Source organism: Sylvia atricapilla, chromosome 6, assembly GCF_009819655.1.
Source record: "Sylvia atricapilla isolate bSylAtr1 chromosome 6, bSylAtr1.pri, whole genome shotgun sequence".
In the NCBI taxonomy this organism is placed as follows: domain Eukaryota; kingdom Metazoa; phylum Chordata; class Aves; order Passeriformes; family Sylviidae; genus Sylvia; species Sylvia atricapilla.
Window position 1 is genome coordinate 36603536 of NC_089145.1, and position 16639 is coordinate 36620174.

The 16639-nt window shown below is 47.2% G+C and overlaps 1 protein-coding gene across 5 annotated transcripts in view; it reads right to left on the reverse strand.

The window, feature by feature from the left end:
• FERMT2 (FERM domain containing kindlin 2) overlaps window positions 1-16639 on the reverse strand; it is a 50118-nt gene that overhangs the window by 2317 nt on the left and 31162 nt on the right. For 2 of the 5 annotated variants that reach the window (XM_066321526.1, XM_066321530.1), the window contains 12 exons: window positions 16093-16227; window positions 12581-12613; window positions 11920-12145; window positions 11695-11797; window positions 11125-11232; window positions 9372-9506; window positions 7713-7762; window positions 5409-5533; window positions 3939-4045; window positions 3391-3612; window positions 1033-1053; window positions 435-559 (listed from right to left, as the gene is read on the reverse strand). In XM_066321526.1, the coding sequence (XP_066177623.1) occupies window positions 435-559; window positions 1033-1053; window positions 3391-3612; window positions 3939-4045; window positions 5409-5533; window positions 7713-7762; window positions 9372-9506; window positions 11125-11232; window positions 11695-11797; window positions 11920-12145; window positions 12581-12613; window positions 16093-16227 (1390 nt within the window). The remainder of the gene's footprint in view (window positions 1-434; window positions 560-1032; window positions 1054-3390; window positions 3613-3938; window positions 4046-5408; window positions 5534-7712; window positions 7763-9371; window positions 9507-11124; window positions 11233-11694; window positions 11798-11919; window positions 12146-12580; window positions 12614-16092; window positions 16228-16639) is intronic. The other 3 variants (XM_066321527.1, XM_066321528.1, XM_066321529.1) reach the window with 3 other exon arrangements.

A 16639-nucleotide genomic window follows, 5' to 3' on the forward strand; every position in this document is an offset into this window, starting at 1 on the left:
GACAAAAACAAGCCTGTGAGACACATAAACCCAGCAGCTAAATTCACTTGTAAAATCATTTTTATAAATCATTAAAACCTCATGTTTTTAATTTCAGCTGCAGCGCAACTTCACCAGCCAAGGATGTGCACAGGGATGGTCTTCCCCATGGCAGGGAGTTGGAATGAGATGATCTTTGAGGTCCCTTCCAATGCAACCCAGCCCAATGCAACCCAACCGAATCCAACTCAATCAAATCCAACCCAACCCAATGCAATGCAACCCAATCCAACCCAATCCAATGCAATACAACCCAACCCAATCCAATGCAATCCAACCCAACCCAATCCAGCGCAACGCAACCCAACTCAACCCAAGATTATTCCACGATATTTAACCCACTCCCTGTATACACTTAGGAAACGCCGCCAGCCCAGCCCCGCAGCCCCACCCACCTTGCGTTGAAATGTGTGATGCCGAACTCTGGCAGTGACTGCCAGGCTTGGATAAAGCGCATCTTGGCCTCGATGAGGCTCATCTGGGCCACGTTCTGGTGAGCCTCCAGGATGCGTGCTGTGATCTGCAGGTGGTGAGACACAGTGGGGTCAGAGGACAGGGGACCTCGGAGCCACCTCCGCTGTCACGCGCACAGGAGTGGCTCCAGAGGCGATAATGAGCTGCCGCGGATCTGAGAGCGGAAAATCAGTAATTCCTCCCCTGAGGTTTTATTTCAGCTCCGACTGTTCGGAGCCTACATGGAGCTTCCCATCTCCAGATACAGGAAAGCAAACACAGATGAGAGCTGCCTGGAGGCAACGAGCCACTCATGCTCTTGGGAACTTTAAGGATGTGAGCGAACAACAAGGCAAATTTCTGGTGTAGGGTTTCCAGTTTCACCCCATAAATCACTGGGGACTGTTATAAAAACCAACCAGGACACAAGTGTCACGGGGAGGGTGCAGGTTTTGTTAGTGCTTTCACCGCTGCTCTCTAAACCAAAGGGGTTCTAGATTAAGTTTATTTTATCTTAATTTTATTGTTGCTGTCACTTACCAAGTCTCTTACATAGCCTGGCTGAAGATGGCAAGGCGAAATGAAAAAAAAAGAAGGAGGCAGAAAGAAAAAAAAGCAATCAGAAATATGGCAATAAAGCAAAGAAAAAGCGTAAATTAACTGCAAACCAAAGTTCAAGCAAAAAAAACCAAAAAACAAACCAAACCACATGCACAATTCCTTAGGTGGAAAAGCAGCCAAAGGGAATGTGAGCAGGGACAAGTGAGCAGAGATTGGCCGCTCATGCTGGCCCTGCTGGAGCACTGGAGTGATCCTAGCTGGGCCCTGGTGTTGTGGAGAGATAGTTTTGGTCCTGAGATGGTTTAGGATGGGTTTCAGGAAAAGGTTCCTTCCCCAGAGGGTGCTGGCCACTGCCCAGGCTCCCCAGGAGATGGTGACATTCCCAAAGCTGCCAGAGCTCCAGGAGTGTTTGGACAGCGCTGCCAGGGATCCAGGGATGCCCAGGGTGGGATTGTTGGGGGGTCTGTGCAGGGCCTGGAGCTGGACTCTGATCCTTGTGGATCCCTTCCCACTCAGCATATTCTGTGATCCTGTGGTCCTGCTGGGGGGTGAAGGGGAGGGTGAAGCTGCCAGTTCTGAAATGGCTTCAGGTTCTCACTTCCCTCTCGTCTCTACACAAATGGAGGCCATTCTCTGGCTGGGGAAGCTTGAGAGGAAGCTCAGCTCACTTTGAGCTCAGCAGATCCTTCAATTTGTGGATAGAAGGGATATGTGGAGAAATGATTGGGATGTTGTTTCCATGGAAATATTATATTATTGGGATAAAATATTATATGTATTGGAATAACAAGCAGATGAAAGGAACATCAGCTGCGCTTCCCAGGGATGTGTCTGCCCTTGCTGGCTCTGACACCAAAATCTGGCAGGGCATCTGAGAGCTCTGAAAATCCTTATTTTGGGTTGTTTTTTGTTTATTTTCATTTAGGATTTGGTGCTTCCAATACCAACCTGCCAAACCTACACTGCTGCATGTGGAGACAACATCACCCCAGTGAGTTTGGGGCTGGTGAGGACCCAGAGGCTCCATAAATCCACAGCCAATTCCCATTCCAGCACCTCCTGTGGGCTGTACAGCCTCCTCCTCCCACTCCTCTTTCCCTGTGCTGGGGCCACTAAAGGACCCTTGTGGTCGAATTCCTGACATTCCTGCAGCCTCCATCCCTCATTCCTCTCAGCAAACATCCTCTGCTGCTCTGAGCTTTGCCTCTGGCCACCAAGGAAAATCTTTAATCCACTGCTTAGATGATGCCTGTGAGGGCCCTGGTGTCTACACTGTGGCCACGTTCTGACTGGGATCATCCCCATCATGCCCAGCCCTGCCATTCCATGGATTTTTATAACCAGGGTACCTGCACAGTAAGCACGTTTTCCAAGCTAATATTTTTCCAGGTGCCTCTCTTTTACCAGAAACTTAGAAAGTATTTTATATATATAAATATATGTATCTATATATATGTTAAAATAGTATATTTATGTAGCCTCTCTATCCAAGTGGATATAAAGGCTTATTCAGGAGAATAATAAGGGCTATATAAAATATAACTCCACTGCCAGGAAATCATCGTCCTGTGCCAATAAAAAGTTATATTTTTCCGGCTTCTCTGACTTGCAGCCTTCTTCTAGGCTTGGAGAAATCATATCCAGCCCCAGCCAGCAGCCTGAAGGATTTAAGTCACCAAAAGGCCATGGAGCAATGCTTTCCTTATTTTCACTGCTGTTCTGACATATAATTCTCTTCGAGAGAGTCCTGCATTTATTCCCTGTGTGGAACAGTTCAGCCCTGTCAGGCAGGGATCGGATGAAGCATGGATGGAGTTCAAGCACGAGTCACAGCAACTCAAAACCAAAGCAATGTTCCAAGGACTGGCATTTGGAAGCAGTGGAAAAGCAAAGAGAGAAATATGCAAACTGTGTTACAGCCAAGTGTGGATAAAGCACTGCAAGCAAACTGCAACTCTGCTGATCCCAGGGATTTCTCCATGGATTCTGTGCAGGGGAAGGGGTTTTAACCCCAGCACCGGGCAGAGATGGGGCAGCTGGGGCCAAACCATTCTCAGAATTTGTTTAAAATAGACATCAACCAATTTCAAATCTACTTCCAATTGAAGTTTCCCCACCGTGTCCATGCACTTCACACAGCCCGTGGCAGAATCCCGGTGCCGGATGCCATCCCCAGGTGCTGGATCCAAACCACATCCTTTAGTCCCACCTCATTTTAGTAACCACGTGCATCCCAGTGAGTGAGGACATTGAAAACATCCAATCCACACCGTGTTAAAACACCAGCCACTGCCAGGATGCGTGTCCAGCCCAACCAATGTCATCAGCAGCACATACCTGCTTGTTCTTGTACTTCTTCAGATAGCGAGGAGAGACCAGACACTCAGGGTTAATGTCGGTGTTGATCTGCTCTGGGATCAGCTGTGGGTCTGGGTTCAAATGCTGCATTTTCAGGAAGGACAGGATGTTCTGCACTTCCATGCCGTAGGAGCTGTCGGCCATGGTCTTGCCCTTGGAGGCCAGGCGGCAGGCGGCCATCCAGCTGGCGTACTGTGTCTCCTGCCCCCCAAGACATGAACATGTGTCTGTCACAGCCATGAGGGGGCCACCAGACCCCTCAAAAACACCCCTTGGAGCCCTCATTCCCCTCCCAACCTCAGGAGACTCCAACGTACACAAAGATGGGCAGAAACCCAACCAGAGTGTGGCCAAAAACTACACAACAAAGCCAAGGCTGATTTTCTGCTCCAAACTCACAGGTGAATTGGAGCACATTTGTAATGCTGAGATCAGACAGGTGAGAACATTTTCTGTTTGTTTTTTAAAGAACAGCACCAGAGCAGGATGGTGGGCAAAGAGGTGGCCAATCCAAGAGATGAACTTACATTGTCGCAGCGCAGCCAAATCTCGTTCATCCCCTCTGCCACTGGAATCAGGAGTTTGATGTTGAACTTCTGACCAGAGATGTTCACATCAGGGGTAACTTCACATCCTGCAATGAGGGAGATGGTGTTTAGCAGGGGTGTGAGTAGCTATGATTTAAAAAGTGGCAAAGAAAGTGAAAACAGGAAAGAAAGAGCAAAGCTCCCTGACTCAAAGGTCTCTGGTGGTATCTCAGTGTTGCCAAAGGTTTGTCCCACACCTCTGATGGGATGAACACTCCACACAGCACAGAAAGAACCTGTGTCAGATGTCCCTTCTTCCAAGTGTCAAGAAAACGGGAGGAAAAGCAAGAACTGATCTGAAAGCAATGAAGCCAAAGTGAACACGCACCCACAAGAACTCCTGGATCCTGCCTGGAATCAGAAATGGATCCAGTGGCTGGCAAACACCCCAAGATCTCCATGAAAGGATAGGAAAACTTGACTGGATGGGTGTTGACTCTCACCCTGATACCCCTCACTGTTATTTATGAATGATGGGATGCCATGAAGTGTTTCAGGCCAGGCTGGGTGGGGCTTGGACTATCCCAGTTTAGTGGAAGGTGTCCCTGCCCATGGGAGTGAGGTGGAACTGGATGGGCTTTAAAGTCCCTTCCAACCCAAACCATTCAGAGATTCCATGATTTGGCTGCTGCAGCCAGCAGCGAGGTGTGAGCATCCTGCTCCTGGTGCCTGGAGAGAATTCCAAGTGGTTGTGTAAAACACCGAGGGCGATGAACCGACCCAGCCACAGTGTCAACGCCACCTCCCAGATTTCTGGAAAGTGCTGCCAGAGCAGATTTGTCAAAAGCTCCCAGAAAGGTTCTAGGGGCCAGGCCTTGCTCCCACAGCAGCCTAAGGTTGCCTGGCATCCCCCCTGCTCCTGCCTCCACGGGGAGAACAGATGAGCTCACTGCAGCTCCACAGCTGCCAGAGCAGGAATGTTTCACTTGACATAAGGACAGACAGCTAACGTAGGAATTTCAGCTCTGGAGTGAAGCTGCTCCCAACCAGCAACGGGGAGAGGAGGAGAAATAAAGGCAGCAGAGAAAAAAAAATGGTCTGTTCCTTTCAGTTTCTGCCATGGGAGTCAGTGCAATCCTTTGGATAACTGACAAAAAGAAGGGCAGGTGGAAAGTTGGAACAAGGTTTGGAAGGTCCCCTCCAACCCGAACCATTCTGTGGTTCTCCAAGCTCTCTTCCCAGGCTATTGGGGGGCTAGTAGTGCTTCCCCATGGGATCACATGTAATCACACTTAGCAGTGCAAGTGCCACAATATCAAACACAGCCACCTCATTCCTTTAAACACCTTTACCCAACCCTAGGATGGAATTCCAAGGCCATAAAGCAGTGGGAAAACAAGATGCAGGAAGAGCAGCATATTCCTGGAATAAAAAGCAGCTTCTCTTACCCCAGCCTTGTGCTTCTCTTACCTCTCAGGTTCATCTGGTGAGCAGGAGTCCCATTGGATTCCTCTTTGCTTTTGTAGCAGGAGATGGAGGTATCTTTGAAGGTGCACCAGTAGGGCTTGTAGCCCTTCAATGTCAGCTTCTTGGGCCTGCAGGACATGTGGAGGGACATCTCACTTGGTCTGAGCTCCTAAACTAAGCTGCTTCCCAGGAAACCCCAGTATTTCCTCAGAATTTCAGCGCTGGCAAACTGCTGTCAGCAGCCTGGATTATTCCCACCCCTGCCTGGGGGCTCAGCCATCCCTTCAGTGCTGGCTGGAGGAGTTAAGCTCCAGTTTCAAGTTTGGACTCTTCAATCCCAAGGAGATAATTTGGGGCAAAGTGGGGGGAGCTGGAGGACTGTACTACAAAAACAGAGGAGTTCAGCCACCACATAAAAGTGGAACCACTCTTCTGAGGCTCCGAGGGGAAGCAGCACTTCCAAGGACGTGTCGGTCACGCACATGCCTGAGTGCACTCCTTGTTTTCTTTTAAAACACTCCACAGCACAAAAGGTTCCGTTCTTTTCTACAGAAAGCATGGATTTTGCTTGATTCTGCAGGAGAACTAATGGCCCTGCAAAGTGAAGCACCCTGAACTCATCCCAACACAGGCCCAGAGCCTTCACACAGCTCCGAGTATCAGAATATTTTAGCCTTCTCTCTTTTCTAAACCTTTTTCTAAGGATGGATCTGCAGCTGCTCATGCATTTATTGTATTTTCATCTCAGAAACAGCTGCTGAGAGTGGTTTAGATGGGATCTTAGGAATAAATCCTTCACTGTGAGGGTGGTAAGGCCCTGGAAGAGGGTGTCCAGAGAAGTTGTGGCTGCCCCTGGATCCCTAGAAGTGTCCAAAGCCAGGCTGGACAGGGCTTGGAGCAACCTGGGATAGTGGAAGGTGTCTCTGCCAATGGCAGAGGGTTGGAACAGGAGGGTCTTTAAACTCCATCCCAACCCAAAACACTCTGGAATTCTATGATTTTAGCTGGCAAGGGCAGCTGGCTGGCAGGGGAGAGAGAACCATTTCAAATCTCTACAGCCACAACACCAGGCACATACTGGGACACATTTATAGGAGTTAAATATATAATGTGTACATATATCAAAATATTATATATATATATTTAAATAATAATATATAAAGGGACATGCACTGCTCCCCCAGTTCTAATCTCCAGCTGGAATGTAACAAAAGGCACATGCAAAGCTGGGACAGCTCCAAACGTTGCATCATTTACATTGGATTTCTAGCACTAAAATAGCACCTGAGCCCCATTTTTAGGAGCAAATGGATTTCTGGGTTCAATCTAACAGCCTTAAACCCCAGCCCCAGGGATTAGGGCTTGCACTGAGTGAAGACCAGCAGCTTCTGGCTGCTCCATGCCCTGGTGCTCCAATTTGCAGGCAATTAGCTTACGGAGTGGTGCCTAATTTGATTGGCAAATCAGCAGATCAAGGGGAAGAACAAGTTTTTTGTTTGTTTGTTTGTTCAAGGGAGGGAAGAAACATGCACTGAGGCACAGCCTTGAAACTTTGCCCCAATTAAGCCAGACCACAAGCCCAGACAGAGGCAGAGACCTCATTAATTCACCTCTGGAGTGGAAGGAGTTTTCAGAGCAGAGAGTGCCAGGTTCTGGCTCCAGAACCAAACAATTCGTAAAATAAAGGCTTGTTCCAGAGCTACTTCACTCTCTGCAGCATTTTTCCCCCCCGCTATCCCACAGCTCTGCTGTGAAATCCCATCAAGTGTTTCCAGCTTCCAGAACTTTCACTACAGCAGGCAATAAATTGCAAAAGACAGTTGTGGCTGCCAAAAATGTTCCTCCAAGTCCAGATGCTGCCATTCCCCTATTCCAACCGAGTCAAAGCAAGCTATGAAAACCCCCTAAATCCTGAACAAGCTGGGAGAGGGGCAGAGTCAACTTAACCTGCTCCTTTTGGCATGGAGAGACCGGGACCCCGGCTGGATAGAATTCCTCCAGCCTCCTGCAGACCAGGAGAAGTCTTTGAGGGAGGTTTTTAGGTTTCATCCCTCATTTTAGGATGGTTTGTTCTCTCCTGGGCATTAAATGTGTTAAAGAAACATCCCAGCACACACTGCTGGCTATGGGATGCACCAGAGCAGGAAAATACCTTGAATTTTGTATTTAAGAACCAATCAACTTAAGTGTTGAATATTTTGAATATCATAAGGCTGATAAAAAAAGAAGAGGAAATTAAGAGGCAGTACCATTAATTATTCACAGCCATTACCAGTTCCACAAGCAGCTCTTCCCATCAGCACTTACTTGAAGACTTTAATGTAGTCAGCGAGCTCTGGGATGGAAGTGATGTCACCCTGCAAATCAAAGATTATCCCATTCACTGCGAGCAGTGGGATGAGGAGGGAAGGGATGTGGTGCAGGGGAAGGAACCAGGAGCACCATCAGGGCTTAGGGGTTGTGAAACTGCTCCTGAGAAAGCTCCAGCCACCTCCCAGGAGAAGCAAGCAGTGAAAAATCCAAGGCCCAGCTCTGCTGTTTTGAAAGCAGAGGACAAGGCTTGGTTTCCCTTTGAGGAATTCCTGCTGCTGCTGGAGCCAATTCCCAGCCGCGGGGTCACCGGCGGTCACGGCAGCAGCGTTTGCACAGGGAATTTTTTCCTTCCTTCAGTTATTCCTGATGCTCCAAACAAAAGGGGAAGAGGCACCTCCACAGAGAACTCACTGGGGAAGGGATTTTTAAGCCTGTAAAGATTTTCTTTTCTCCCCAGAATTTTTAAAATATTGAGTTTAAATTCCTTTTTTTTTTTTTTTTTTTTTTTTTTTTTCCAATCAGGGTGGCACTTGCAATTCCCAGGAGCTGAAAGTAAAAAACAAAAAAATCGGGGGACAGGGAAAGGGAGGATTGCTCCAGGAGCTTCCAGTAGCAGGACAGTTTACTTTCAGTCTGCAATGAGAAACTGTTTACAGACACCACAGGGAAAAAAATGCAGAATCTAAACAAACAATCCAGTAATTGCCCATTATCCGTATTCAATTACTCGAATGCATCTGGAAATGGCTCCTGCTACAAAGCCCTACGGAAAGGGATGGGTTTTTTTGGATGAATCATTATCCTCTTCACTCCTGTCTGGCAGGGACTGTTCCTCAGTGATGTGTTTCAAATCTAGTTTTGCAAAAGGAATTAGAAAATATGTCTTGGTGATAAAGATTTGTTGTTATTTCTGGTTTATACTGCAAAGCTTGGCTGTTGTTAATGCCAATAAAGTGTCTAAGGATGGATGTAGCTTCAAAAGGACCCGTCATAAACACTTCAAAAATTATATGAAGTGTAAAAGTGGAAAATTTCAGAGATTTTAGGGTTGGAAAGAGATGGTTTAAATGTGCAAAATGCCTGGAAAAGCTGTGCTGGGCCAAGGCTGACAGGACTGAGTCCTTTTAATGCACTTTAATTTTCAGGCTTTATATTTTTAAAGGTGGAAAACCAGTGTTAAAATGGCTTTGATACCAAGAAAAAACCCCCAAATGCTCTGAAATACAGACCCAAGCTCAAATCCAGCCTAATAAAAATAGGGTTTCATGAGCCTAAATTAGTCCTGAAAATCCAGCAGCTGCTTTAGGTGCTGTAAAATGTGAATTAGAAACAGTGGAAGAGGAACCTCAATGTGGAAAACATAGTTATTTGGGAAAGTCAGTAGTGAAGATAAAAAATAACTTAATTTCCATTTAGTTTTCCATTATTTCATCAGGAGGGTGGCTTGGTGCAGAGGGGGATCAGTAAGATCCTGGCTCCTCCAAGACTTTTCCAGATGCTGCCTCTTTCCAGAACTATCCCTTGGTATCTAAAACCCTTGTATTTTAAAGAAAATATTATTGGGGTGTGGGCAACTTTCTCATCAGAATTAGAAGGAAAAAAAAAGGAAATAAATAAGGTTGGATGCCTGGAAAAATTCCCTGCAGCTCTTACCAGGATTGTTGACGTCTTGCCACCTTCCAGGGTGATTTCCAGGTCTGAGAGTGCAGCGTCCACCTCGTCCACGTCCTTGTCACTGTGGTTCAGGTGGTTTTCCGAGGACATGATGGACAGCTTGTTGATGTGGTACTGAAAGGCAAGGCCAGGGTCACACCTTGATGCTCCTGTGAGCTCAGGATCCCATGGGATCATTGTGACACAGCCGCCATGCGTGGGAAGCTGAGTGGGAAACTAGGAGCAGAGGCCAGCAAATACTGGGAAGGGTTTGCTGGGTCAGGAATGACCATCTTGGATGTTTCCAGTGCAAGGAGTTTCACACACTAACCCCTGTAGGAGATCTCTGGACCCCACAGGGCAGAGCTGCTCTTTCCACCGGGTTGAGGTTGAAAGGGACCTCTGGAGGTCACCGGTCCCACTCCCTGCTCCTGCAGAGCCACCTAGAGCTGTTGTCCAGGATCACATTCACCTGGCTTTGGAGTGACTCCAGGGATGGACACTCCACAGCCTCTCTGGGCAAACCATGCCAGTGCTCAGTCACCTCCTGCTATGAAGATGATTCCTGATGTGCAGAGGGATCCTCCTGTGTTCCAGGCTGTGTCCATGGTCTCTGCTCCTGCCACTGGGCACCTCTGTCCACCCCCTTTCCTGCCTCCAACCAGGTGTTTATGGGTATTTGTAAGATCCCCCATCCCTGGCAGTGTCCAAGGCCAAGTTGGACAGGGCTGGAACAACCTGGGATAGTGGAAGTGTCCCTGCCCATGGCAGGGAGTGGAACAAGACGACCTTTAAAGCCCATCCCAACCCAAACCATTGGAGGATTCTACGTCTTTGCATGTGTTTTCACCCCAGAAAACCAAAACATCCATAAAATCTCACAGGAAGGACTGTGCCCAACCTACTCTGGTGCACTTGGATGTAAACTGAGTCATTTTATTTCTGCTTTCCTTTCTTGTTTTTCCTGGGAGGGGCCCTTGGAGCAGACAGCCCTGCTCCTGAGGGGGATATTTCTGCATCCTACAGCTCCAAGGTGTGCCAGACCACACAGAACAAATGCCTGCCATCCCTCTCATGGAAGTCAATAGCAGGTGGAGCATTTATGCCAAATGACACTGAGTATTTCATAAAACCAGATAAATAAATAGTTCTAGGAAAGCCACAGATTATCCCCAGCTGGTTTGGGGGCAGAGAGCCAGAAAGGCACAGTTCAGTAACCCCGTGTTTGTATGGGATGGGTTAAGAAGGACAAAACTAAAAGTTAAGATAGATATAAACATGTTTGTTAAAAGCAGGTCAAGTTCTTTTTCATGAGGAATAATCAGTGGCAAATATTTAAATTATCTCATAAACTCAAGTAAGGATCTGGAGATGGGAAATAATCCAACTTCTACCAGCGTGAGAAGGCCAAGCTCCCACCAGAGACAAGGTGAGGCTTAAAACACAATTTTAAACTGAAGAAGGGATGGTTTAGATGAGATACTGGGAAGGAATTCTTCTCTGTGAGGGTGGTGAGGCCCTGGCACAGGTTGTCCAGAGAAGATGTGGCTGCCTCATCATTGGAAGTATCCAAGACCAGGCTGCAGCACCCTGGGATAGTGGAAGGGGGTTGGAACTGGATGGGCTTTGTGGTCTCTTCCAAACTGAACCATTCTGGGATTCTCTAATTGTGTTTATCAGATTAATGAGCAGAGAAGTCTGCAAACACAATCAAGTCTAACCCAACCCAGGGGTGTCTGGGGCTGTCTCTCACCTGCAGTGCTGCAAACATCATCATCTCCTCCTCTGTGCACTCGATCTCCTCCAGCAGGATTGCCCACTTGGACTGCTCGTACAGCTGGTTGATCCTGATCGCGTCGTACTGCGGCACAGAAATGTGGAATGCTTGGAAAACCAGGAGCCCAGCTCAACACAAAACACTCCACCCACTGGATGCTGTGATGGATCCAGCACCTGCATCTGGAAGTGGATCTCTGGAAGCTGTCTCGGCCCAGGGCAGGGCATCGGAATGAGATGGTCTTTAAGACCCATTCCAACACAAACTATTCTGGGATTCTGTGATCTCTCTCCTCAACACAACACTTTGATCTATGACTGAACATCCTCTGCCACTGAAAAGAAGTGGCTTTAAGAACTCTTTAAGCACCTCTAGCAACACCTAAAAACCCTGGTTTATAGGAGCACAAATCCTGGGTTTGATGCCTGCACAACCAATTTTCAAATTCTTTAGATTTACCAACACAACAGCACATTAGAGATCTGGACATCCTTCGCTCCAAAGGATGAAAATTTCAAAATGCAAGTGGAACAAGGAGCTCTGTACCTTTGGATTCAGGTCAAAAAAGCTGTAGTACTTGAACCGGAGTAGTAAAGCCTCGTTTTCTTTCACCTCCTGCTCCATCAGGGATCGGGATGAGTCCAGCCACCTGTGAATTTCCAACATGGGATAACACACACAGAACGCTCCGATAGAGCAGCCACAACGCTCTTGAGAACACAATTAAAAATTAGCATAAAAAAACCCCAAATCCTTGGCTCCTGAACTCACCCTTGGTTGATTTTGGCCTTATCGAGCAGCGTCTGGGGCTTGTACATTTTGGCTAAGGACTCCGGGGAGGTGACGGGCTGGCTCACGGCCAGGATTCCTGGGTTGCCCTCGGACAGGGCGCTGTCGCCGAACCAGGCGGACGTGGGGGACAAGGGGCTGCCGTCGTGGGCGTCGTAGGTCGGCGTCATCGTTTTGCTATAGAGTCCTGGGCTTGAATAGATATTTCCTACCAGCGAGGGGAATAAAAGCCGGGAATTAGCCTAGGGACAAGCCCTGCTTGCTCCCTGCCACGCTGGCTCCGTGCAAACCCGGAGCTGGCGGATGGAAAACCTTCCCTTTCCATCTTTCCGCTATGGGAAAACACTGTGCTGCTTGTTCTCCCATGAAAACCTGTCCCTATCCTCTTCTCCAAGAGCAAAACTGATGGAAAACTCATTCCAGCCCAAATGATAGGAAAAGACTCAGGTGTCCCACACCAGGAAGCTCCTGCCCCCTGAGTTTCTGTGGCACCTGGGACATGAGTGGCCCCCAACTTACCGGCATTACCTGTTGCTTAAAGATTTTGGAAGTCAAAAGTTTTAGAGGAGCAGGAAAATAAACTAAGGGTGCAGCCAAAGAGACCACAGGCAGAGGGCAAAAGTCCTATTGAGGTGGAGCTCACCTTTGACGGGGCCGATGTAAAGAATATCGGTGCCTATAGAGAGGGAAAGAAAGGAGGGAAAGTGAGAAGGCGAGAGAAAGTCACCTGGAGAGCAGGAGAAGGACAGAAGCCAAAAATGGGCATTTTTGGAAGAGGGCAGAACAGCACAGGTGAAGTTGAACCACCGAAATGGAGTGTTTGCAGCAGCGCTGGTGGCAGCAAAGCGACTGAAGTGACTTCCTGTTATTTTATTCACGCTATGAGGACAGACGGACATGAAATGTGGCATTCCCGGATGGAAAAGCTTGCTGAGGTGGCCACACAAATTCAGGATTAATGTGCTGAGTGGTGCAATGTGGTGCCAAACTGATCCCAAAGCACATGTTATTCCCAGGCCTTTTGAAGCTTCACAGCTCGTACCGACTCAGAGCAGACATGAAAACACCCAAACACTTAAAAATTATTGATGTGAAGAGAAAAAAACCCCAAATCTAGTTCGGTATCTCATAGGTCAAAATAGCTGAGAGCTTAACAGACAAGCTGTGGCTGCTCCATCCCTGGAAGTGTTCCAGGAGAGCTTGGATGGGGCTTGGACAGTCTGGTCTCTGGAAGGTGTGGAATGAGAAGTGCTTTAAACCCTTCAAAGTCCCTTCCATCCCAAACTATACAATGAAACAGCTCCTCTTCACCTCACAGGGACACTGAATTTTTATATACAATCCAGATTTTCAGAATAAGGGAAGATCAACCACTGTCTCCTAATGCCAGGAATTCCAGTGCACATACATTCCACACATATTGGGCAAGGAGCTCACTCAGCATCACCTGCTGGGCACAAATTTGCCCACCAGAACCAGAAGGTCCAACACCACACTGGATTTTTTGGGAAAGGGCGGTGTCCTTCCTAAATCATGACTCTGCGATTCAGTGCACCAAGCCACCACCATGGGCCACACTCCAGCTCCTTGCTCCAAACCAACCTCCTGGCCAAGGAATGACAGAAAACTGAGCTAGACTGGAAAAATCCAAGACCAAACCAATGGAAAAACCTTCCTGAACCCTCATTTTTCACGATGGGCATCTCAAGGAGCAGGAAGAACGGTGTTAATCAGCAGCACCAATGTCAGTGACAGCCAATATCGTGGCTAGGAAACTCCAAATAATTACTAACCTGATTCTAAACTGCCTGGCAGGGTGAAAAATGTAAGTGAAAACCACCAAACAAGGATGCTTTTAATGCTCCTGCTTGTTTTGCTGGCATCCCAGTCTGCATGAATCATTTGGGGACCTGTCACCACCAATGGGTACTTGTCACCAAGACACATCCAACAAACCAGGCATAAGCAAAAAAACAGCAGGAATGGTCAAGGGATGGAAAAATCCACCTTCATTTGCAAAGAAAAGGCCAGGGATGATTTCCAGGTTTTTAGACCAGGCACTTGCACTTTGGGAGTTGGGACTCCGTGATCCTTAGGATCCCTTCCAACTTGAGCTATCCTGTGATTATAAAAGCAGCAGAAAGGTGTTCTCCCCACTGATTGTTACTGGAGCAGAGAACTCCCAACAAAAAACAGCCATAAACCCCCATCACCATCCATAAAGCACTTCCCAAAAGAGCTCCTCCCTCCTCCTCATCCACCCTCACTGCAGCTTCAGCCTTCACATGGCTTGAGCACACAAGGCTGAGCATCAACTGGACCAACAAAAGAAAATCCCACTTTTTGCCCCGAATTTTGGGCAAGTTTTTCCATTAATATCCCCCATATTCCTTGACTGGGTGTCTGCTCCATCAGAGCAAAGCTTCCCCTGCATTGTTCTCCTCATCTCTTTCTCCAAACACCTGAAACCTCTCAAAAGAAGCTTCCCTTAAAAAATTTTGCCCCAGGCAGGCAGTGTCATGGAAAGTTCCAGCAGAAATAGCTACAAATTTGGCTAATTTATATAAACAAGTGACTACAGGTTTTCTAATGGAAACTGTTGGGCAACACATCCTGTGGGTGTATTGGCAGCTCTGCCCACTGGGATTTAAATTGTTTCACTGCCAGGTTTGGGGTGCTCAGTGACAAAACACTCCCAAGACATTGAAATCAGCACCTCCTGAATTATTAATTAGTTTTCCAGAAGCTTTCAGCACACAAACTGATGTTGGAACAACACTAGAAATGATTTATTCAGATGAAACCCATGACTTTTATCAAATGGCACCTGAACAGGCAGGGATTCAACCTGCTGTGAGTGATTTCATTCACAAGGAGAGCAAAACCAGCCAAGTGACTCACTGGAAGAGCCATAAATAATTAAAACAGACCCCAGCTTTTGCATACATTTCCCCCAAAGGAGGCCAAGTCTTTCCTATTAATCTAACAGAGATGCTCTCTGTGAACATTGGCTGTAGGAAAGGCTTAGAACGGACTTTCAAGATGAAAATGCCAAATGGAAATGAAAATTGACTGGAGCCTTGCCCAAATTCTCTCAGCCAGGAGTGGAAGAGGACAAGCCCAGAAGTATTTTTAAGTAGCTGAGAGGAGAAATAGTGGGATCAGAGCAAAATAAGGATTATTTTTCCTTGTTCCAGACCCGTGGTGCACATCACTCTGCGCAGCCAAAACCTTCCTTTCTGCAAGCCCTGTGCCACCACTGGCACTAACCACACTCCACAACCTTCTCTGCGGCTGATTTAACCTCAATTAATACAACTTTACAACTCCAAGGTAGTTTTTTGTAATTAAAGCTGCCCTGCTGCCCTTGGATTGCTGGATTTAAACCCAAGAGCTCTGGCAGCCAGACACATCCCTCCTGCTCACCACCACGGCTTTCTCCACAAATCCATTTGGGATGAAGTGCTCCCACCTGGCCAAAATTATGGTTTCAACTCCTGCCATTTGCCTTCAAGACACCAGACTTCCAGCAGCCGTGGAAAAAAGCTGAAAAACTCCTCTGCTTACAGACACCTGCATCAATTTGCTGTCTGTGGTTACTGCATCAGAGATGTTACTTCATCAGGGATGTTACTCCACCAGAAATTCTCTTCCCAGTCCTGCTCTGGATCTGGAATCCAGATCTGGTCAACCACCCCCCAGCAATAAAAGGATTTATTTAGCATTACAATTTACAGCTACACCATTCATGTAAGGCAACACTAAAGTAATTAATGAAACACTGCCCTTGCTGGCCTGTAAATACGGAGTAGAAGTGGCACAGCCTAAACCACGCCAGGAATGTGACATTAGGAATGATTTTCCATTTAACTCCTTTCTTAACAGGGTAAGAAAAGCTCTCAGCAACAGGATCTGAGTGTTCAAGTGGCCACACTTGGGCTCTGGTTTGTTCTGTGAAGCCTGAGGTTGCTCTGCTCCTGGGAATGCGTGACAGCTCCAGCTCCAGACATGCATCCGTGTGACCGAGTGCTGCAGCCTGCCAGGACTTGTGCTATGGATTTGGGGTCTGTTTCTTGCACAGACCTTAAAAAATTCAGTCAGCCCCACATTGCTGTGGTAGTTTTTCCCCTGCTCCCATTTTTTTCCCCAGCTCACCAGACCCTGGTGTGATCAGCGGCCCCTCCAGCTCAAAGGTGTCGTCTTCACATTGATCGTCCAACTTCTTCTTTTTTTTCTTTGATGGATCTCTGGGTTTCCTCAAAAGGGAGAGTTCTTCTGGATGCCTGATGTCTGGAGGGGAAAATGGACCACGTTTATAATGGCAGGGTGGGAAAAAAGGGGGAGAAGAAGAATATCCTTCCATTAGGAACAACATCCAGCCAATTTCCAGTATCTCCCTTGGATGAATTTCCTGCTCTGTTAAAAATGGTTAAAAATCAAGTTGAGGACATTTTCCCTGTAAGCCTGTTGGAAAGAAGTACCGCCCTTGGCTGGAAAGGTAACACAATATTTGGATAAAATGTGGAATTTCCCAAGCACAGCTGCTCAAAAGTAAACGTGAGAACTGGCAGACCCTGTGACAGAGCCTAGTAACACCTTCATACATTAAATAGAAATTATAAAAATAATAACAGCCCACATTAATATTGTACAATTATAAATAAATATTATATAATACACAATTATATATAGAGAATATAAA